The sequence below is a fragment of the Podarcis muralis genome, chromosome 6 (genome assembly GCF_964188315.1).
Source record: "Podarcis muralis chromosome 6, rPodMur119.hap1.1, whole genome shotgun sequence".
Classification (NCBI taxonomy): domain Eukaryota; kingdom Metazoa; phylum Chordata; class Lepidosauria; order Squamata; family Lacertidae; genus Podarcis; species Podarcis muralis.
The window spans coordinates 51,239,908-51,264,257 of NC_135660.1; the positions used below are offsets into that span (position 1 = coordinate 51,239,908).

The window sequence follows — 24,350 nt, forward strand, 5'->3', positions numbered from 1 at the left end:
CTCCAATCAAACTGGGCCCACTTTTGCCTTCCTCATAGCAATCATCACAATTTTCAGGGAGTAAGGCATTACATGGAGTCTAATACTGGATGTGGGGGTGATTTGGTGCATCACCCCAACCCTATGCAGGTGCTAAACCACAGTGTATCCTGGTAAAAGAGTCTATAGTAAAGGACAGAAGTTTCTGTCCTGAATCCAAGCAGAGGGCAGATGAGTCATAGAAATTCCAACTGCAGCTTGGGGAGTGTCAGCTTAGTCCACCTGCAACTCGAGATGGTCCTTAACCCAGGCATGACCTTGACCAAATTCTCTGCTTTCAATCTTAAGGCAAATTCAGGATACATACTGAAAGCCTACTGACATCTGTAATCAATAAAGTTTTGGCCAATTTTTAATCCCATAAAGTTGTATTGTCAATGTGGTATCCTGTCAATACATCTATCTTTTATCCATGGGAGAAACACTGTGCCCGGGTCCGCAGCAAGATGGAAATGTGGCTTACTGGAGCAGAGCTGTGGCCTCTCTGGCCACCATGAATTCACACAGTACCAAACCGTCCTGCAGTTATCTTCCGGATTCTGTTGTCACTCTGATTTCAGAGTAAATCAAGTGCCTAGAAACACTTTACTTCAATATTAATTCCCACAAAGAAATCCCAAGCTATTAAATTAGTGCACTTTACTGTTTGAAGGAGTGGGGGAAAACATTTGTCCTCTTTGGTCTGTGGAAAATAATTTCAGCAACTTGTAAATCAAAGCCTTCTTTTAAATGACAGCATCTTAATTTCCTTCTGTTTACAGTACTTTGGCCAAGACACTGATTATAGCCTGCATTACAGTCTTTTGCAATTGTTTTCTAAAAATCCCACTGAGTTTAGCTTGAGAGGAAAAGTTGCTATTTACCAAATCAATTTCTTTTGCCTCAAGTCACTGTCCTGGGTATAGTTACTTATTGATTAGCTTCTTGATATGCCTTTTGTTTAGTTTTCTTTCATCTATGGGATTACATGCACATATTTAAATCTCTTGCTCATTTAAAGCAATGAATAGTAATCTCTTGTTTGTGCTGGGGTTCTGCAGATTTGCACCCTGATCCCAAGCATATTAATTGGAAGGCTCTTTCATGCCAGTGGGACTTGGAAGTAAGCAAATATGCTTGGGACTGCAGTCTTAATTTTGGAATAAGGCAAAATGGAACAATAGTGTATTACTGTTTTGTAGGCTTTGAAAAGGGATTGATTTATAAAAGTAGTTCCACAGCCCATTACTTTTAGAGTTTTCTATAAATGAAATAAAAAGCAATCTACTCTCCTATTGATACCATGAAGAATTTACAAGCTTAAGCTCCATTAGCATTAATGAAAGTTACCTACATACTGTGAAGCTGTGACAGAGGCACTGAAGGACATAAACCAAAGTTAGCCAGCCAACTGTGACCATTCCTGGCCTGCTATAAATTAACTCTGAAATGCCTAATTAAAACTCTTTAAAGGGAACACACACAATTACCAGTGTAACTTAACTGATCATTTTTTTAAAAAACGAAAGAAGAAACCTGACATTTTGCAGAAATGTAAGCATATTTAAATTATGCACCAGTTAACTCTGGAAAGCATAATTATAGTGTTATTAAAAAGGCTAATAACAAATAAAAAACCCTGTTGTGCAGGGTTTTGTCTGCAGTCCAGAAACACCAAAGCTCCCAAAAGTCAATGTAGTACCTTCCAATTTTCATCAGTGTGCTCCAGAGTAAATGTTTCTGTCACAGTCTTATTGTGCCAACAACACTGTGTGGATGTACTGTACATATTGGAGAAGATGTTCGGGCTCTTTAAATGTGCATTTCACAGATAATTATACAAAGCTAACATAAGTTTATTGGGGAACAATGAAAACAAATTCACAGTAAATGAATTTGTTTGAGATGACTGAATCTATTCCCACCCAGCTGCATCTCCTCTGCCTGGTAGTCTTCCACCTTCCTTGTAGTCCCGAGGTTTTTTACATTCAAGTATATAAATTGTATGGGACGCGGGTGGCGCTGTGGGTAAAAGCCTCAGTGCCTAGGGCTTGCCGATCGAAAGGTCGGCGGTTCGAATCCCCGCGGCGGGGTGCGCTCCCGCTGCTCGGTCCCAGCGCCTGCCAACCTAGCAGTTCGAAAGCACCCTCGGGTGCAAATAGATAAATAGGGACCGCTTACCAGCGGGAAGGTAAACGGCGTTTCCGTGTGCTGCGCTGGCTCGCCAGATGCAGCTTTGTCACGCTGGCCACGTGACCCGGAAGTGTCTCCGGACAGTGCTGGCCCCCGGCCTCTTGAGTGAGATGGGCGCACAACCCCAGAGTCTGTCAAGACTGGCCCGTACGGGCAGGGGTACCTTTACCTTTACCTTATATAAATTGTATGAAATGTATCAATAAAAAGGATGAGAAACAGCACTTTAAAATGGACCATATATATCGTCTGTGCAAAACTTACCAAGTGACTATTGCCCTTGAGGAAAGTTCAAGGGATGTCAAGATCATTTGGAATAAACATCTTAAACTGGACCATGCCTGGTCTATATCCATACAAGAAGACAGAAGGGAAACATAATGAAATACCAGTGCCACCAGTATAAGACAGTTTCCTCTTCTTGGAAGAATGTGCCATACACCATGAAGAACTCACTCTGCAATCTAGGTATCATCTAAGTTAGATTACTGCAACATGTTATACGTGGGGCTGCCTCTGAAGACAGTTCAGAAATTTCAGCTGGTGTGGAATTCAGCAGCCAGGTTGCTCAATGGCTTTTTCTTAAATGAAGAACCAATGTAATGAATTATTCTATTTAATTTTTCTCTTTTTAAAAATATTTTTACTCAGGCATTCAGCTGTTGGAATGGAAACGTTACAATTCTTGCTTGAAAGGGAACCTAAAACTGCATGAACTAAAATAAAAACTATAAAACTTCCACTTAGTCACAGCAAACATTATGAAATCATTGCTTTCTTTCCCACATCTCCCCTAGAGCACAACTATAGATCAACTCAAGTCTTCCCCCTTCCCCTCTGACAGTAGGCACTACAAAGCCGTCAAATAAACCCCACTTCTCCAAACTGCCAACGATTTCAACACCAAAATTACAGATAAGATTAAAGCCATAGTCATCTTCCTCATAGTATCCTCTTTAATTTTCTTCTGTGAAGGTGGGGCATTAACAACAGGAAGAGACATCTTGCACATCGTCTGCCTTGGGGAATGCTTGCTTAGAAACACATACAATTTGACCTCTCCAAGCATCAGAGCCATTTACTTCATCAGCTATCTGAACATTTCATGTTTTGCAGTCTCCATTTCACTTTTAAGAAAACTAAAATTAAGTGAGATGGCTGTCAGCCAAATAAAATAATGCCACATTTTCTCTGTCTCCTTCAATTAATATAAGAGCACACATCATTTTCATGACTTTCTATAAGAGGAAATACCTTTGCTGTCCCTTAAAATATTTTTATTAATTTGCAGGGGGAAAGATGTCAGCTTTGACCCCTCACTTTGACTACGTGACAGAATGTTGGGATGTAAGTCTTTATTGAAACGTTTATTATAAGCTGGTGATACAGGAAACGGCTTTATACCAAGTCAGACCACAGATCCATTGGTATCTATGCCTGGGGTGGGAAGCACCCAGCTCCTGCGCCAAATCTGGCCCACAGCTAAATGTCATCTAGTACCCCAAGACAGCCTGTTCTGGTGGTTCTCCTCCTTCCACTGGAGAAGGCGGAAGGTTTTCCTCCTTCCACCATGAGGTTGCTGCAGTGCTTGCTGTCCCTCATCCCCATCATGAAGAGGTTTCACAAGAGACTTGATAGGCCAGCCCCACCCCTCCAAAACCTAGCTCCTGCAGTGATTCTTCTGTACCTCTTGGCTGCATATGCACTACTCTCCCTTATTTTTCTGACTGAGGGGAAACAAGGGAGAGCAATCAGCAGATGACAAGGATCTGTCCAGGGAGAAGTGCATGTGACAGAGCTCTCAGATTGGCAATGTGCCTGGACACTTTATGTTACTACCAAAAGAAGCCTTTTCAAAGTGCCTGTCTCCCTTGCCTAGCCCGCTGGAGAATGAGATGGGCATAAGTACAGCATCAGCATCTGTATCACTGTCTTCTTGGTTGGGCCAGGGGATCGATGGATTCCATTGTGTGCAGCACTGCACCCATTAGGATGCCCTAGAAACCTTCTGCACTGTGCACCCTGGTTGAGTACCTAAGCCTAGCATTGTGTGTGTGCACCATGCACGCATGCACACATGAGAGATGGGGGGAAGAGAGAAAGGCTGCAGTAAGAGGAAAAGAGGCAAAAAGATCTTTTTTTCTAAATGAAGCTTGTCATAAGCAGGAGCACATCTAGGACTCATATCTGAATGTTGTTATAAATCACAAAAACAGAAGACCATTTTATATTTGTCTTCTATGTAGCTGCTTCTTAAATCCCATTCCTGGCTGCACCCAAATTTTGGCTCTGGCAGCTCATTTTTCCTGTGGGTATACAGTCCTTTATAGGAAAAAAAATATTCCCAGTCAGGTTTAGCCTGACTAGCAGTGGCCCTTCAGGGTCTGTAACAGCCCTGCTAGAAGATAGAACCGTTTGATTTCTGCATGCAAAGCATGGGCTCTGCCACTGAGCTACAACTATTCCGCCCTCAGGGTTCTCTCTTTACTCCAACCCACCCTTTCACACAATTTTGCACAGCATCTGTGGTGCATACATGGAGAGTTTGCAAACTCGCCATCTTTTGTGCACCCATCAATGACAATTAGCAAGGATTCCACAGACCCAAATGGGTCCACATCCAGTTATGCACATGAAAGTTAACAACACCAATTCAATGTAAATAAGCATGTAGGATTGCTTTCCTGATCAGAACTTCATTCCGAAACCTTTAAAAGTTGAAAAATTGAATAGCTTTTCTTCTGTTCAATCAAGCAGTATCCATAATTATTAATAATTATCAATGGGCTTGATTAGCATTTCTGCAGAACGCCTGAGATAATTTTAATCTGCCACTTTAGGTATCACTAATGTAAATCTGCTAAGTGTTCATCTCTGTTAACTCTATATATTTATATATCTATGCAATAATATTTTAAACTTTGATAGCCAATGGGCAGGTAGCACCTGTTGTGGCTTTGTCGTTGGAAAGCATTACTTCTCCCATAACAACACTCCAAAAGTCTTGTCTCCTCCCCAAAATTAGATCAGTTCCCTACTGATCTAAAAAAAGGGTCAGTGTTTTATCATAAAATATCCATACTTAAATTATTGATATGTGAATAGCTTTAATGTTGTTAGGGCACAACAGAAATTTTAGTTGGAATATGTTTATTTAGTAACATCTAAACACGAAGTAAACCATGCAGATCTGCAAATTGTCTTGCTCTGAGCATTGATACAAGAGACAGCAAGCAAGAGACTACCCAAGTTTAATCTCTTTACTGAGGCCCACCAGTCACAAAATTGTGGTGCAGGGACAAAACTAGTCATAAAATGGTGGGCAGATGGAGGTAGAGCTTGGCACAATCAGCTGCAAATACTGACATCAGTTTCTATTACTATCTTAATCCATCTTTGGAAATTCCTAAATTCTTTGCCGTAGCATTTCTCTTGTGCCCAGGAGTTAAATAGCTCATATAATTAATGAGTGGCAGAGTGTTGCATTAACTGGAATAGGAAATGGAGGAGATTTGACTTTTGCATCCTCAAAGGGTTCCCAGGCCAGTAAAAGAGAGGCTGGGGCACTCTCTTTTCCATTTCAGTCAAACAGCCTTCCCCAACTAGTACTTTCTAGATGTTTTGGACTACTTTCTCATCATCCTTGCCCACTGGCCCTGCTGGCTGGAACTGATGGAGAGCTGAGAGTCCAACTCTGAAGGGAAAGGTTTCCACAGACAGTGTCAGTACTGCAAAGGCATTCTAGCCTAATTTCTTAGACCTTGCCAGTTAACCTCTGCAGGCAAAATGAAAGCCCAAGCGATGATAGCAGACGAACTCAAAATGGAAGAGGGCCAAAATGGAGAGCTCTATCTGTGGCAGCTACAATCAATGACAATACATAACCAAAGGCACAAGGAACTATGGATCTGGAGTAATTAGATAGAGATATTTCCCAAAGAACTGATGGGAGTTCACTAAGCCTGGATTTAAAAGAGTAAGGAATGAACAGCAGAAGGGGGAAAATAATGTCAAGTGAAATCAATGGAATTATCCATTAGGGCAATGAAGATGGACACTTGATTAAGAAAGCATGGAGAATTCTATGCTGACATACCCAAGCCTGAGCACTAGGCATTACAGACAAGGTTTTTTTTAAAAAAAGTAATCAGAAACATCTTCTGCACCACAGTAGCTGGTGTCAAAACTTTAATGGAAAAATGTAATTTTTGGATGCTAGAGAGTAATAGGATTCATGTAGATTTTGAGGGCAAGGATGCATCTCTGCTGCTCAAATTGTCTGATATCATCAGCTCTTTAAAAAAACCTGTCACTTCTACACATTTCTAAAGCCAAAATGGGCTATTTTTCTGCCATTACATTTTTTTGTGCTGTGCTGCATATCTCTTACACTGCATTTGTAGCGGGAGAGCAGTCTACATAGGACAATAACTTGACATTTGCAAAAATTGCCTTTCATTCACTCGACTCTGCCACTTAAGTGCTTCTGAGCAAGTAAATAACTGAAATTGTGTTAATGACTTATTTCAATAGCAATGATTCCAAGTAATTGCATGAGTTTTAGCTACAGAAAACTGCCATGTTGCTCATTTTACAATGTTAGCAAAATGCTAATATGAAAACACACACACACACACACACACACACACACAAACAATTGTCAAGTTTACTGTGGAAAAACTGCTCTGCAGCAAAGCAAAAACTGTTCATGAAATCATGCTTCTAAAATTTATATACTAGAACAATATTCTTTCCCAAAGCTTAAGCAAGATTAATCCCAGAATAGCCTGTTTACTTTGCCTCTTAAAATACAAGAAATCTTATTTGTTTTTATTAAAACACACACACTTTGTGTTTGTGTTCCTAACAAACCATCAACAGTTGATGTATGCTGCAAACTCTTCAACTGATGCCAGAGTAATTCCAGGCAGTAAATTGTAAATAGTATAATAAAAAAGACAGGGGGAAACCAGATATTTGAGTATCAGGAAAAGCCAAAATCTATAAAGTGTAAACACATCGCAATCTACAAGTCATGATTTACAAAGTTTTAACAACAGAGAAGTGACCTTTTTTCTGCATTGTCTTATTGTCTTCCTTCACCCACTTTTCCCCCGAAGCAATATTCTGTTCTGCAAAATTTAATGCATACACAACCAAGCAGCCAGGGGTAACCCATCCAAAAGTCTCCCACACCTCATAATTTGGAGGTCATTCAGCTGGGGAATTTAGGCTTGACATGTCATTGACACAACAGCATCCCTTTCCTCATGGGGAGAGGCAACTGCGTTAGCAGAAAAGGAAGACTGGACACTGGAAATGTTCCATGAGTAACTGCATTTTTTTAAAAAAGGCCAAGAAACTCACAACATTACATAAAATATTCAGATAAGAACCAAGAAACTTATGTAAACCCAAAGTATGCAAACAGCAAATTGCTGGAGCGGTCAAGCAACAAGATTTCCTTCTCTGCAAGGATCAATCTGATTGCACACACACACACACACACACACACACACACACAAAATACACACACACAAAAAGGCATCAGCTACTAGCATCCATGCACAACGCTGATAATTGCTGTCTGCCTGGAAGCAAAGTTGGCTGCCTCTGCTTCCAGAATCTACAGTCAGAAATGTCAGTGGGCACAAACACTTCCACATATTCATATCAGCTTCTTATGTAAAAGTACTTGAAAATGGACGCCTGACTTGTATGACAAAAAGGTGCCATCAAGGTCAAAAGCATATTCTGGTTGTTGTCACTCCAAGACAGACAGGACTGCTCTAAACAATGCAGCTATGATACCAACACCATTACCAATATTATAGCTGCATTCAGACCAGCAGAACTTCTGCTATTAATAGTGACACAAGAGTCCTATTCATACATGCTACGCACAAGCAAGATAAACACATAAAAAGGGATCAGTCACACTGAGCAGCCCCATCATCAACACTGTGTGTGGGAAGCATTGGAAGCTCTTCTATTAGGGCAGAGCTTTCCAAACTTTCCATGTTAGTGACACACTTTTTAGACATGCATCATTTTGCGACACAGTAATTCAGTTTCACTAGCAAACCAGAGGTTAAACTAGCCCCTTTCCAGCCCCAGGAAGAGCACTGGGAGCGTTCACACACACCAACACACCTACACACCACAGCTGACCCAATAACATGTCGCAACACAGTTTTGACAGCTCTGTATTAGGGTTACCAGAGCACAGCTCCCAATAAGAATGCCAAGATAAAAAACAACACCCCACCTCAATCACAAAGCCACACACACCTGCCTGTCCCACACACATTATTCACCTTGGGGAATTTACAGAGGCTTGCAGAGACACTTCTGTCAATCTCCTGCTCTCTAGTCAATCAGGTGTCTGCACCATTCTGTCAATCCTAATCCAAACACACACCTGTTGCAAAAATGCTCCTCCCATGTGTCACTGAGCAGAAAAACAATGTGACTGACATTTCAGTATTAGGACTTACCGCTTTTCAGCCCCCATTGTGAAGGTTCCCCCTCCCACATAGGGGAGCAGAGAAAGTCGCAGGGTTTGTGGTGAGCCAGGCTGGGCTGTTCCAGTCCCTGACCATGTTCATTGTAGCCTGTTTCACCATCAGCCTCAAAGTCTGAATAACCTAGTTGTATCCAAGATTCTTTTTTAGGTTGAGCTTTTTTCTGGATTCCAAATCTTATTTATCAGTATTACATGACCCCCCTTTCCTCTAAGGAGGTCAAAGTGGCATTCATGGGTCTCCTTTCCCCCATGTTATCCTCACAACAACCTTCTGAGGTAGGTTAAGCTGAGAAACAGTACTTGCCCAAGGTCAAACAGTGAGTTTCGTTGCTGATTTTAATCCTGATTTTCCAGCCCCAGGAAGAGCACTGGGAGCGTTCACGCAACACACCTACACACCACAGCTGACCCAATAACAGTCTAGTTAATGCCCCTACATTTTGTTCCATAGTCTGGTAAAAAGAAGCGGAAGTCAATAAGCTGGGGGAGGGGAATAATCATTTCCCACATCATCCCGATTCTGTAGTTACACAGAGTAGGACCTTTCACATAGTGGCACGCACTCTGGAATATTTTCTCTGCTGACACAAGACATGAACCAATGCCTTTTTGTTTACAAAAGCCTTCCTAGAGTAAGGACATGTGCCCTGTATTTTACTTATCATTGTGGCACTGTAAAACTGTATTTTATCCTATTCCTGTTGGGTGTTTACATTGTATTTTTTAAATTCTTGTGAACTGCTTTGGAGTTGTTATTTTTTCAATGTTACGAGTTTTATAACAACTCATAAATATGTAAAAAGTGAAAGCAGTATAAAACTTCCGCTTTTCTGATCCAGACAGAGAAATGTCCTATGCTGTTCCCCTTCTCAGTCATTGCCCACAACATATTTATTATCGAAGATTTCTCCTTTCTCAAAATTGCACCACTGAGCTGATTCATCACAGACACCTTGTAGTTTTGTCCTCTACTTATATTAGCCCCTTCCACTTCCCCATCATGAAGAACTCCCAGGGAAGCTCTGAGGGAAAAGGATTCCCCCACTCACTCTGCCTACCTTAGATTTGAAGTATGCGACAAGTGAGATTGAAGCAACTGTGAGAAATCACCAGGCATAAGGAGTTCTAATTGTGTCATCCCATGAGAATTCCCTTCTTAAATATCAATCCCCTGCAAATCTCCCATTTCTCCAACAGCCATAGAGCCGTAGCACAACACCTATCACTGGAGATGGAGAACTGGAGGGTAAACAAATATGACAAGAGCCAGATGAAGGTGAAAGGTATAGTAAGGAGTTCAGCATCAAATTACAGATGTGAGTTATTTTATGATGAGCTTGTTTGGTATCTGGCAACGGTAGCACTAGACAGGATGGAAGGCTGGTTGAAATGATAACCCAAATATTGGTGGCTGAAGGATGGTCCAAAAGAGGCCAGCGCCCCAAGTCTCTCCTTACTAGGTTTGCCCATCCTCAATGCCACAACATAGCTCATATCCACTCTCATCCTTCAAGGTAAGTCAAAAATACAAATGCTTTGACTGAAAAGTACCAACACAATATGAAAATGCTTCTGAAAAGGTATAAACATAAAAAATTAACGGTTAGCACAGACACACTTTACAGAAAAGTAGTAACATAATGAACACATGCTAACATTCTCAAAAAGTGGACTTTCTTTCAGATTTTTGCACACTGGGAGTGGAGGTCTGCAGGAGGCTTCGATGTTTGTTTGGCTGAATGTGTTTCAGAGCCCTCAAGGGATAGGGAAACCTGCTTCAACACGATTCATGACAGCACAGTGGCTTCTAAGCACCTTCACACTCAACACATGAAATTATGAGAGGAGCCAGTGTGTGAAGGCGACACTGGGGTGGGTCTTGTGTGCATGGCTCCACCACTCTACTGACTTTTAACCCTTGCATATTCAGGCAAGTGGGATTTATACATCAATTTACTCTCTAGTACGCATATCTAACGTATTTGAATTTCACACATCTTTAATTATCTGTTGCTTCCTAATACAGTGGTACCTCGGGTTACATACCCTTCAGGTTACAGACTCCGCTAACCCAGAAATAGTGCTTCAGGTTAAGAACTTTGCTTCAGGATGAGAACAGAAATCGTGCTCCGGCGGCATGGCAGCAGCGGGAGGCCCCATTAGCTAAAGTGGTGCTTCAGGTTAAGAACAGTTTCAGGTTAAGAACAGACCTCTGGAACGAATTAAGTACTTAACCCAAGGTACCACTGTATGTTAGGTATCAAGATCTGCCACCACCAGCGAGTAACCAGTTTCTCATTCGTAATCATAATCAAAAATGTAAACTTTATATGCTTTGCTACTGAAAAGACTTCGGTAGGAATTCTTATGTTCTGTACATCTTGAGTTGTATTTATTTTTAGAAAGGCATATAATGGAACAATAATGCTACTATTAAAAGCTATGTTTTGCCTGTGTGCCAACGCAGTAGCATTGTAAGAGCAAACTCCCCACCATATCAAGTTTCCAGAATAAATTTTTGACAATGAAAATACATATGCACAGCCCCCTTCCAGCTCTGACTCCTGCATTCTAAACCACCCACCCCCAACTGTTATCACACAATATCCCAGCTCAATTGTATAAAAGCAATACGAAAGTAGATGAATATATCTTCATTTTTAATTCAAAGCACAATCTACAACCCACCTCTGTATTTCTGATTATTTCATTTCACACTTGTATCAGAAGTTGATCCACTGGACGCTGCCTCTGATCTAGAAATGTGTACAGGTGTGTGCACCCACTCAGTGGGCCTGTTCAATTTCATGCTGCATCAGCCACTGCAAACGATACTCAAAAGACTCTGGTCGCCATGCATAAAAATTCCTTCCCAAATGAGTCTTACAGCTGCCGTCCAACATTCAGTAGGACAGAAAAAAACCAAACTTATACCTAAATGTCATTATTTTCCCCACTAGAGTTAAATAGTTAGGGACCACCACAGTAAGCAATTATTGCCAATAAAGCAGGGTTGCTGCCTTGCAGGTGCTAATCTGTCGCCTTCAAGATGAAGTATGATGTCCAAGTTTGACCAATGGTAACAGATGATGGGAGTTGCAGTCCTACAACATCCTGCTATAAAGGTTCAGACTGACAGTTCATTCATGCGGCAAAATGGGTCCAAGCAAAACTGGTCAGGATACCAAGCAGCCATTGCCAACTTTACATGCAAGTACAGTTGGAGCTGATCGAGCTATCTAAGAAGCCCATGCCTAAGTGGAAATCTACCTGGATATCCCTTGCTGACATTACTTATTGGTTTGTTTTCATTAATAGATGTCTTCAGCAGGACTGCCATATTGTTGGGAGTAAGTATTGAAATTAATGCATCAGAATAAAATGGGGTGAATTTAAAAGCCCTCTCCTCTCACATCCACAGCAACATGAAGCCACTTGGCGCTATTTTTTGCCACTGGGGATTGTATGTGTACAAAGTCTTTACATGAATGGGATAGATCACATGGCTTTTTGCCACTCAGCTATCCCTTCTGGCCCAGTGGTGATCAAGTGGGAAAGACCAGCACATGAGACCTGCAGATATAGGGTGGTATAGAAATTTAATAAATAATCATAATAATAATTTGCAAAACTCATGTGCCTTCTCCATTCACAGAAGTATCATGATCACACCAAAGGAAACAGACCTACCGCAGCTACTGAGAACTGCCCTGAGACCTCCGGGTATAGGGCGGTATATAAATTCAATAAATAATAAGTAATAATAAAGGAGGACATCCAGTGTGTGGTTTTTTTGGTAAAAAGGAGAAATATTCTATCTAATTTGAAGTATACTTGGAAGATAGCTCCTGGTACTTTACTGCTGCATATCCAAATTCTGAAGACAAGAATTAAGTAAGCTGGGGTCTAGTTCTGCACAGCTTGAAAATCCTTAATTTAGAGGACATGTGGTCCGGAGACAGGATAATGAAAAGGATGCCAGACAAGTCTTGTTTCAAGCATTGGCCTTGAATTTCAGGTAGATGCAGGCTAAAAGTTATGAGAGGACATATTAAATGAGGCCATTTCTCCACAACACCTAGCTATACCCCACTTCCTTCCACAACATGTCTATTCAAACACAAAATTCTAGAATTCTATATTTGAAAGGCTGTTCAGGTTTACAAACAACAACTTTACCACAGATTTGTAGGACTTGACTCTAAAGTCTCAGAACTAATTCAAAGTCCCTCCAGACGCTGTTTGCTACAATTCCCATCAGCCCTAGCCAGCACAACAAATGGTCAAGGATGACAGAAGCTGTAGTCCACAAATACCTCAACACTCCTGCTTTACACAACCTTCTCCATTCTAGATGTTTCCACAGCCTAGATGATTTGGATCAATGGTCAGGGATTATGGGAGTTGTAGTTCCAAACATCTGGAGGGAACTAGGTTGGGGAGGGCTGGTGTAAATGCTGATGTCCCCTTCCACATTAATATAAAAGAAGTCTGCACAGTCCAGCCTCCTTCACTCTTACCAACTATATCCCTCCTCATGGAAAAGTAAATAATTTCTAAAATCAAAAGCTGCATAACTGTGCCCTATTTGCTTAGCACAATGTGCCTTTCAACTGCAGCAGCATACACTTACGACTACAGCTAAAGCAACCACACAGTCAGTATAAAACAATACACACACACACACACACACACACACACACACACACACACACACACACGTATGAGAACTGCTAAGCTCATCATATATCTGACACCGGAAAATCATAACTTGCATTTATTAAAGAAGCATGCACTAAGTAAGAAGAGTGAACAATTCATTTTCATCAGTCTACTGTTCACTCCACAATTGTTCCAAAAGACAGTTATGGATAGTTCCCAAATTGCATCAAATAAATTATTAAGAAGCTTGTTCTGAGCACAGTAAGGAAAAGCTACACAGAAGGCACACAAAATTGTTGTCTTATAAAAGGGCCAACATCTGACCTCAGTTATACTTATATATAACCCAAACAAGAGAAAGCATTGTCTGAAGTATGCTTAATATGTAAACACTGACCAGGTTTGGCAGAAGAGCAGATATAAGCCCTGCCTTAAGCAAGTTTGCTAATCAGATCAGCAAAAATCAAAATCAGAGAATACAGCACAAAAATTCTGGTACCCTGGTTAAATAGGCAGTGAAGTGGAAAGAGTACAGTACATGCAAGGGTTTGATAATTTAACCTTAGCTGCACAGTAAAGTATAATTAAGAGGTATCTACTGCTGTTCAATACTACCAATCTGTTAGAATAGCTTCATAACCAGGTTATAGTTGGAAGTATAAAAAGACACTTATCTTCATATGTTGCGGTCAAGTGAATTAGCACAGAAATTATGGAAAATTATTGTTACAAAAAGTGAAAAAATACCAGATATTAAACTTCATTTAGCTCCTTTGGCGCTTTTATTGACCTTCAACAAAAACTGTGCCTTTGGCAAACCAAGAGTTAATATGAAATATCATGGCTAGAGCAAAGATATGGTGCACCAGATACTGGAAGTTGTCAACAATAACTAAATTATGTGAAGTAGAAAATACACTGCATGAACTAATTATATATGTGTACAAGAAAGGAAGCAGACTTACAATAATTTTATTCCAAACTGATAAATACATATTTATTACTGGAAAAACCAACCACATTCTTCAAGCAATATTATTTATGCCTTCAATTTTGAGAAAATGAACATCTCTCTCTCTCTCTCTCACACACACACACTCACACAAACAAACAAAACACGACACACACACACATATACATATACAGTTGTCCACATTCATCGAAAAGCTTAAGCTAATGAAACTTCTTCGTGATTATTTCCAAAACTAATCCTGCACATCTCTAACTTCTACTGAATGCGTGGAAATACCAGACTGAGGAATACTGAACAGATCCAATTTGCCTAAGTAGATCATACTTATCAGTTATAATCACTGTTGCACCAAGTTCCAGGAATCTAACACCTAAATAAACACCTCCAACCCACTCCTACCCATTTTGCTAAAAAAGAAAAAGAAATCAGAACTGAGGCAGAAAAGAAGCTTATGTTCTGATCAAATTAATTTTAAAAGGAAGATAAACATTGATCTTAAATTGATTTAAAGGAACATTAAGAGCTCGCTTTGCAAAGTTTGCATTGGCCTATTCAGATGAAATTGTCATATATTACTTATTTGGAAAGCCTTCAAGAAACCATTTCCTCTCTACACCATTTATCCTGGCACTCTGCTACTCTAATATTTTAGGTTTCTCCTCCCTCCCCACCATTTCACAGTCTAGCCAACACAGTTCCTGTCTTCACCAAGGAACTGAGCAGTGAGTTTAAGTGCAAACATGTAAATGTTATATTGGCTGGTATCTCAGGTACTGTATTACCAGTTTTCAACAGAAATGTCCTATATTGTGGATAAAGTGAATTCTATAGTTGAATGTAACAGACTGCAAGATTGTGGCAATGCCTAAAATATATGGTGTCAGTAAATATTTCTTATCCACAAGAAATGTAATTTAAATTTGGAAGCACAAATGCATCCAGTCCCATTCCATAAAGGAGAAAGTACTAGACTTGCTAAGGATTATCATACAAGGAGAGACTTTTGAAAGCAAAACTGCTGAAAGAACAACGAGAAAACGAATCATTTATGCAAGCAGTTTTAAAAAATCATTATAAAGGAGACACTCATTTCTTCCTCTCCCAGAAGTGATAGGGAATTATTTCATTTGCCTTAAGTGCTTAAGTGTCAAACGAGGTAATCTACACAGGCCACGTTAACCACCAGGTGTTGCACTGTAAATTCTGGAGGCAGAGAATTAGATTGCCACCTGCAGGTGTACTTAGCCTCCCCCCCCCCTTTTTTTCCACAATATAAGAAGTAAAAAATGCAATGTTACAAGAAGTATTGATCATTTATACACTGCATGCAGCTGTCTAACAATAGCTACTTATGCTGAACAAAAAGTAAAACATAATTTCCAATAAATACCAGTGACACATATCTTATTCATACACAATACGTGTTCATTACTGGATGTCTTAGTACTTGGTGATTCACAAATTAATGTATGGACTGTATTTGAGTTGATGTCAGCTGATCTGAATGCTCTGTATGTGGTATTTGGTCTGGGATGACTGTTTCACAAACTGATGTGATCACTTGATGCTGCAGTCATCCAGAGATGATATAGGCATATGCAATCTCTCCCAGTCTGTCTATTAAAGAGTCAGGCATTTATAATGGACAAACAGTGATTGAGCTCACATCAATATATTTGCAATCCTATACATTTCTACTTGGACATAAGTCCCAATGCTTTCAGTGGGGCTCACACACAACTAAATGCATTTAGGATTGCAATCTTGGGCTATAATCCTAAACACACTTACTAGCAATCAACCCCCATTATACACAATCGAGCTGAACATCCAATGAAACCTGTGTAGGACTGTACCATGCATGAAAGTAGAATTCATTGTACAGTAGGCCCATATGGTTTTTCCATAGGTACCCAGACTATAACTTACATTTACTACGGAACCAGTTGTGCTCATTTTGAAATGGAAGGAAATACATTATTAAACAACCTCACAAGCAATTCTGAAAGTTAGCTAGTAGCCCACAGTTCAGAAAAAGAAACATAAATCCATTTACCTGATACAATTGGTGCTAGCCTGAATATGTCTGATAATCTGCTGTTAACTGGTTCATAAGGCGACTCTTCAAGCAAGTCATTCCCTAAGGACAATGAAAAAAAATGCTTTGTTTTTCTCCCATGTTTATTACCTTCTGAAACCTCAATACAACCAGAAGTTCCAGCCTATAAAGCTCAACATACAAATCTAACCAGCCACTACTTATTTGCCCCAACTGGGTCACCACTTCATCCCCAGGCCCTTTCTCCAAAACCTAGGCCTGCCCCATCTTCTTGTACCCTTTGCTGTAGGGTTAGTGATTCTACCATAGAAAGATGGCTTCCGCAGAACTATCGCCTCCCTCCTGTGGCTGTAGTGAAGACAAATGCTAAATAGCATCATGCTGCAGCATATAGTCTATAATAATGAGGGAAGGTCTTTTTTCATTCCCATCCTATATCACTTATTCTTAAGAAACTAGTGTTAAAATCTGGTTTCTTCTACATTACAGAAGCTTCAGGAGAGAAGTATTTTGCCAATAACTCCTCTTCCTCCTCCACCATGACATGGAATGATTATGGAACAGGTGGTTACCTGAAATAATCCTGATTTCAAGAGATACAAGGGGAGGGAAGTTTTGTGGTGTGGTTTGGTTATAAGACTATTAAGTAAATTCCCATATATCCAGAGTTGTGACTTACTTTGCATTTAGATACTATCTTCCCTTACTTGGGACAAGGGGAACCAATGAAACTGAATCAAATGCTACAATCTTACACATAATTACCTGGGAGTAAGCCCCATTGAACTCACTGGGACTTACTTCAGTACAGATGTGCCCAGTAAAAGCAGCCACTCTCTTTTAAAAGTGAGAGGATGTAATATCCAGTAGAGACTAGCCAGTAATAGGTATAATTTAGTGTGAAAGCTAAAACCAATAAATCCAAAGTCATTAAATTATTCAGTGTTGTCATTGACTAAAATATTGATTTCAATTAGGTGCCACAGGTGTGGAAGCTTTAGAAGAGATATTATAAAACATATCAAGGACAACAGAACTGGGTCTTAAATTCCCAAATCAACAGAGTCAGATTCCAATACTGTATTGTCTTGCTGCATCAGGAATCAATGAACATTTTGTCAAGTTCAATACTCTAAACAGTGAACAATTAGTAGGTTCTCTTCACCTGGACCCTTTCCCCTAAAGTATCTACAATCCTACAAGCCATATGCTTACGTAAGTACACAAGCGGAAAGGAGGCCGCTTTTAAAATGAAGACCCTGTGTAACTTTTCGGGTCAGTTAGGAAACAATTAATTACAGTTTGACACAGTGGGTGAGGAGTGACCCCTCAACCCTGTGAAGTTTGATCTCATTAACAAGTGCTGAGGAACCTTTGGGGTAGAGAAGTAAAGTACCTAATGCCCTAATCTTTTGACTTCAGTTTACAAAGGTCAGCTGAGTCCCCCTGGAGGAAATCTTTTATCCTGCATTTCCCAACAACAGGCGACTGCAGCAGCAACAGCTGCTCTGCCTGGGTGGCTGGAAAAGGTCCTTAGAACACAACAAGAATTACAAGGTCAGCTCATGGTAGATCAGAGGGGCAGAGGCGGGGAACCCCATGCTAATCAGAAAGGGGGGGGGGAGTGTGGAATGGTTCAGTGTTTTGTAACGTACCCTGTAAGCTTTGGTACATGCTCCAGTAAATACGTAGGCAATTTTTCTCCTTCTTCATGCCTCTCTTGCAGCGGCAATTGTAGAGAGATTTCTGCTTGAGAGCCTCCATGGCGCTCTTGCACTCGTCCTTTGCCTCCAGGCCTGTCGCCCGACTGAAGTTGCTCTCTTTGCCTGCCACGCACTGCCTCAGTGTCCTGTATTTCGTGCTGCAGCTCTGCTCCCTGAGGCACTGGTCGCTGGCTTTCACACAATCCAGGCGTTCCCCTCCAAGCAGCCCGCTCACTTCTGCGGACAAGAGGACTTCTACATTCAAAGAGGAGGAGGAGAAGAAAACACATTTGAGGCTATGGGTAGACAGAGATGCCAACTTAGGAGGGACTCTAAAAGGACATAAATAATTGTCCTGGGGAAAGCAAGGGAGTGAATGCTTTACTCGAGCTCCCTTTCCTCCCCCATCAAGCATAGTAGAGGAGGAGGGAAACAGAGCTTCCCAACAGAAAATCCAGCTTCCTTCCCTACCCCTCACCCTACAAATCAAGTGCTTAAAACTGCATCCCTACAAAACGAATGCCCCAATAGAACATACAGAGAGGTTCTCCCTCCCTATTACACAGCCAGTTTCTCCAGCATCAAAAGAGTTTGGGAACGTAACTGAATTTTTGCTACACCTGGATCCTGGACCTTAGTTATTCCCAGAAAAGTGTTCATTTAATTTTATTGGATTAACTACAGCCAGACCAGGAATTCCCAGATTACTTCAATTTACAAGACAAACCACAGGGGTTCACTTGTGGAGTAAAAGATCTACTCCCTCTCTCAATTCAATGCTCTTCTCCTTCATGCGCTGCTGAGAGCAGCAACAGTGGGTTAAGTGCCTGCTCTCAGTTTTCACAAAGGGTTTGCTGTGATTTTAATGACAGTCGTGAACAGCTAGGCGAGAGAGATCTCTTTAAAAGGCTGTGATTACTATACTTTCTACAGGAAAGGTACAAACTGACACGGGTTTTGTTCTGGTATTGCTCTCCATCCAGGACTTTTCACTGAAGCAGTCAAAGCAGATTGTAGCCAGCCCAGTTCCTCTCCTTACCGTATTTCTTTTCTCGCTTATGGAAACACAGGCATGCACACACACATTTGTACATCATGCCTATTGTCAAAACAGAGCAGATTTGTGGCATAAACCATTTCCCCCAACAGAAGATGCAACCATCCATCTTATGCATAAACGTCCCCACTTCCCTTCTCAGCAAGTTGCCACGGTTGAGATGGTTTGAAAGTTTCCCTTCCAACTTGCTAACAGATAGTTGAGATCTCCTCTGATCTTTTGATGAGCACTCTGTCCCTGTCAAAGGATGTTTGCCAAAGCGGTGATTTAAAAACTACAGAAAACTTCAGGGATCCCTCTTTAAAGAGCAGGCTGGCATACGGCGGTCCACACACATCTCAGATCCCTACAAAAGCAAAGCCTTGGACTTTACAGAGCCCCCACCCCCACGCTACCCGCCCGAGCCTGAAAACACCAGACACTTACCCATTAAGGGCAAAACGAAGTATAAGGTGGCCAGAGACATCTTGCTCTTTTGCCGGTCGTCCTCCCCAAGTGCGCTCGGTTTCTGCCACTCCAAGAGGCGATCAGCACGTCGATATTCCAAACCAGCGCGGTTCCAAAGCCCCCAAGTTCATATCCACGGAATTCCCGAGAAAAATCCCCCACCCCGCCCGCCTCTGTCCTCTCCGTCCAACAGCACCAGTACCAGCAAGAGCGGCTGCTCTGCAAGAAGAAAAAGAGGAAAGGAAGAAGAAAAAGACGAAGGCTCTCCTCTCAGATCTTACATCCCAGCATCTTGGAAAACAGGAGTGTTTTTCTCAATGAGGGGAAAGAGCAGAAGGGAGGGAGGGGGAGAAAGGGGGACTCACGCCGGGGGAGCGCGCGAGTGCGACACACAAGAGCAGCTTTCGCCTGCCTCTTAGGGAGGGGAGGCACTTTTTCGCCCCCGGGGAGCGACTCCAAGAAAGAGGCACACACCAAAAAAAAACCAGAAGAGAGGGGGTAGAAAGGAATCAATATCCAGCCTCTTGTCCCCAGTCCCGCGGCCACACACGATCACTCCGCCAAATCCGCTTTCCCTTCTCCTTTACAGGCGACTCCAACTCATCATGGTGTCTGTGCGGCTCCGGGCTGGCCCGATTGCGCCTCCTCCTCTCCTCCACCACCACCACCCCTTCCCGTCTCTTTCCTGACGGAGTTTACACCTCCTCGAGTCCGCAGGCGCTTTTAGAAATGTTTCTAGTTAGCTTTGCCCATCACCTCGTTGAGCGGCGGCGTGGAGGGGGAAGACACAGAAGAGCGGGAGAGACTGCGCCTGGTAAACCCTCCGAGACGCCTTTTGTATCGCTGCCGGGGCTTTCTTCTGAGCTCACGTTGCCCCCTCTGTTGGAGAACGAGGCGCACGCAGCGAGCAGACGGAGCTATTGATCCCGCGGAAGGGGACGGCGGAGGAGGCTCTTCCAGCAGGTGCAGCCGCGCGCCCGCGTGTCGCCGTTCGCCCAGCCGAAGGCAGCGCTGCAGTACTGGCGTCGCTCACCTGCATGTAAACCCAATGAGCTCAATGGGACTTGCTTCTCTGGAGACATATAAATGTCCATAGGGTCGCCCTCTTTTGAACGCAAACGCGGCGGGCAACTTCACTCAACCTGCCTTCCCCAAAGTTTTCCCCCTCTCGCCCTCACAGCAAGCTCCCAAATCTGGGTTCAACGACGCATTTGGCGCTCTTTTTCGCCAAAGGAAAGCGCCAAAATGCACGCTTTTCTTCGCACGTGGAAGTGGGCGGGATTTTTTATTTTTTTAAAAAACGACCCAACTAGGGTAGCTCTTTAGCAATGTCGTCTCGGAATGAGCGGGAACTCTTCCGCAAGCAAAACCTGAAGGAATCTTTCGTAACAAAGCAAGGTGGTGGGTGTCCATTTTGGAAAGGTGACTTTAAGTTTCGCCGGGCGGCCTGCAGTTTTCAAAGTACTGCCTAGCAGTAGCTCCTGCCTCTTCGCTTCCCTTCCCCAACTTGCCTCGGATAGAAACTTTTAGACCGCCTAGCCTTTCAAGGGTCCTCGTGCTTGGGGGGAACGCGCTCAGGCCACAGAAACACGCCGCCTTTCCGGTTCGCGCCGGGGAAGGAGCAGTGGTCTGGATCGACGCCGCATGAGGGAGGGGCGTCTCTCAACTCCTCGCGCGCCTCAGAAGCCTCGATCATTGTTACTGATAGGAAGACTTCAAAGAAGTGGCAATTCCTCTCAGCCCTGGGCTATGAGGAAATCACGCAGGGGATTCGCCAAAAAGAAATGCTCTAGTGAAGGTTTCGCAACATTACCTTTCCCTCCTTTCAAGGATAAAACTCCCACTAGCTTCAATTTACTGCGGCTGTTGATACCAAATGTTTGGTTAATGCCACACAGTTAAACCTGCGTTAAACAGCAAAGCACTAACACGTTTTTTATTATCGAAGATTTTATCATATTAAAACCACTAGGGGTTTTTAAAATCTAGTTATAGCACCCAGTGCAAGCGATTATAGAAAGCAAGCAAATGTCATTTATAAAGGCATGATCAGTGCCGGATTTATGCATAGGCTAAGTAGGCTGACGCAGGTGGCACTGTGGGTTAAACCACAGAACCTAGGACTTGCCGATCAGAAGGTCGGCTGTTCGAATCCCCACGACGGGGTGAGCTCCCGTTGCTCAGTCCCTGCTCCTGCCAACCTAGTAGTTCGAAAGCACGTCAAAGTGCAAGTAGATAAATAGGTACCGCTCCAGCAGGAAGGTAAATGGCGTTTCCGTGTGCTGCTCTGGTTCGCCAGAAGTGGCTTAGTCATGCTGGTCACATGACCCAGAAGCTGTACGCCGGCTCCCTCGGCCAATAAAGCGAGATGAGTGCCGCAACCCCAGAGTCGGTCATGACTGGACCTAAAGGTCAGGGGTCCCTTTACCTTTTTACGTAGGCTGAAGCCTAGGGCCTCTAAATCTAGGGAGCCTCGCCAGCCCACCCACCCGCTCCCCAGCGGGCAGTCTCCCAAAATTGCAAACCCAAGACTTCATGCAAAGGCAGGGCAACACGGGCCTCTAAGTCTAGGGGGCCTCACCAGCCTGCCCTCTCGCCAGTGCTGCACTCCCCTCTCCCAAGGGCAGGGCAACTCAGGCCCAGCAACTATGAGACTCAGGGCTAGCCAGTGGGGCCCAATTTGAAGCATTGAGGAGCAACTTCATTATTATTTTTTGTAGGGCCCCAGTTCACAGCCAAAGTCTGCAAAATCTTATAGATATAAATAAAATCCATCTAGATTGCCCAGGTGCAGGGGCCCCCATAGAAGCGGCCCACGGGGCGCAATTTGGGCAAATTGCACCAATTGCCTTAAGGTCAGCCCTGCTGAGACTGTGCAGGGGTTGGACTGACAAGCCCTGCACCTTCTAGGTCCCTGGTGTCACTATTCAGAGTACAGACTGAAGGACTTGTTATGGAAATAAAGAGAGGGCACTTATTGGAAAACAGTTTTGTCACCTCTCCCCCACCCCCCACAAAACCCTGAGACAATGAGCCCAGCCAGCTTTTATTCATACTCGCATAAGCACTACACTACAGCATGGCCAAAAACCTGTACGTTCAACCGTTGAAATAAACACCCAATATGTAGTAATGGAGATTTATGTTATTGCTTTGTGAATGAACACTGTGTTTTATGAAAGGACTCTGTATTTTGTGAATTACCTAAGAGCCACCAATAGGGAGCTCTAGAATCTAACAGCTAACCGATTGGGTACTACCAAACAGCGACCCCTATTGCTGAAAGCAGGTAACCAGCAGGAAATGCTTCAGCTCAGCCTTTGCACTGTTTATTAAATAACCCCTGCTGTACAGATAATGGAGAAAGCTCTGGCATCCTGGCCAACTCTATTATGCTGGTGTAAACCCTATTGCACCAGAAGCCCAGAATAGCAGCAAATAAAATCTGCTCATACGTCAGCGACTGATAAGACTTGTCAACCAGTTCTTCCAAAGTTTTCCTAAATTATAAAGCTCCAAAATACAGGCCAAAAGAGAGCAGGTCTGGGAAGAGCAAGGCATATAATGGGCGCCACCAGTGAAAAGGCCCTGCTCCGTGTAGCTTCTGTCCTGTCATTTGATAGGGTGCCCACTTGCCCTTCTTCTTGACCTGGAATGCTCTCTATTGGAGTCTCCAGGTCCAGTACAAAGACCATAAGAAAGTTCCCAACAGCTGTTAATCAAGCAAGCAAGCACACAGGTCACCTTTGTCACAGTCAGGACGCCTATCTCCTGGCCAGGCCTGCACCCAATCTTGTTTTTGTATAATCTTGTTTGTCCTCAGTAACCAAAATTATATTATCAACATATACAAGCAGAAAAGTTTTTTTCCTTCATTTGCAAGGAATCGTACAAAACAAAGTGGCACTAATAAAGAAAAGTTGCAGGGTGGCAACAGAAAGCAAACTAAAAATGCTTTTGCAGTTCATCAAAACTATCCAGCAATAATATCAAGCTATAGGAAAACTGTTGCTATTAACAGTAATCCTTCTAGTTAGTTTTAATTGCAAGTGTGTTACACGTAGAAATACTGTTTGTAATGAAGTGAGAGCAGTAGTTTACTTGCTCGAATTAACAATAAGAAAGTTTTTAGAATTTAAATTCTAGATTAAAATTGATTACTTAATTGAGAAGGGGATTGTAACAAAAACACTAGGGCCTAATTTGAATAGTAGAGTGCCTGGTATCTGGTGGGCAATCTCATCCTTTATTTCCATACTGTGGCTGCAGACCAAAGCACTCGTCAGGAGAGCTATGAGATTCAGGTGAGGGTCAGATGCCTTGTCAATCCCAGCAGGTATATAATAGGAAGACCCGGCCTGCCCAAAGTTCAGTTATTGCAAAAGTTTTTTCAGTGTTAATTTTATGCATTTTTTAAAATCACCATTGTATTTAACAATAATATCTTATGTCCTTTAGAGGAGAAATTGTGAATTGCATAATTTTAAATAACCGTCACCATCCTTGGCTTCACTCAATTTTGTTTATAACACTCTTCCATTTTCTTCTAGTTGTAAAGGGGTGGGGGTGGGGAGGGGCCTCACAAGTGGAGTAGCCTAGGGCCTCTCTTCATCTAAATCCGGCCCTGGGCGTGTTAGAGAACACACATACCCCTTTTAGAGGAAAAGTGACTATTCAGAAGAGCTTTGTTATTACCTACTAAGGCAGCAATT

General features: G+C 42.4%; 1 protein-coding gene across 1 annotated transcript in view; it reads right to left on the reverse strand.

The window, feature by feature from the left end:
• GFRA1 (GDNF family receptor alpha 1) overlaps positions 1-20,807 on the reverse strand; it is a 191,743-nt gene extending 170,936 nt beyond the window's left edge. Inside the window, exons 1-3 of the mRNA XM_028730146.2 lie at positions 19,618-20,807; positions 18,087-18,389; positions 16,429-16,512 (exon numbers count right to left, since the gene is read on the reverse strand). Of these exons, the coding sequence (XP_028585979.1) occupies positions 16,429-16,512; positions 18,087-18,389; positions 19,618-19,657 (427 nt within the window). The 5' untranslated portion in view covers positions 19,658-20,807. The remainder of the gene's footprint in view (positions 1-16,428; positions 16,513-18,086; positions 18,390-19,617) is intronic.
• Positions 20,808-24,350: the final 3,543 nt, after the last annotated feature.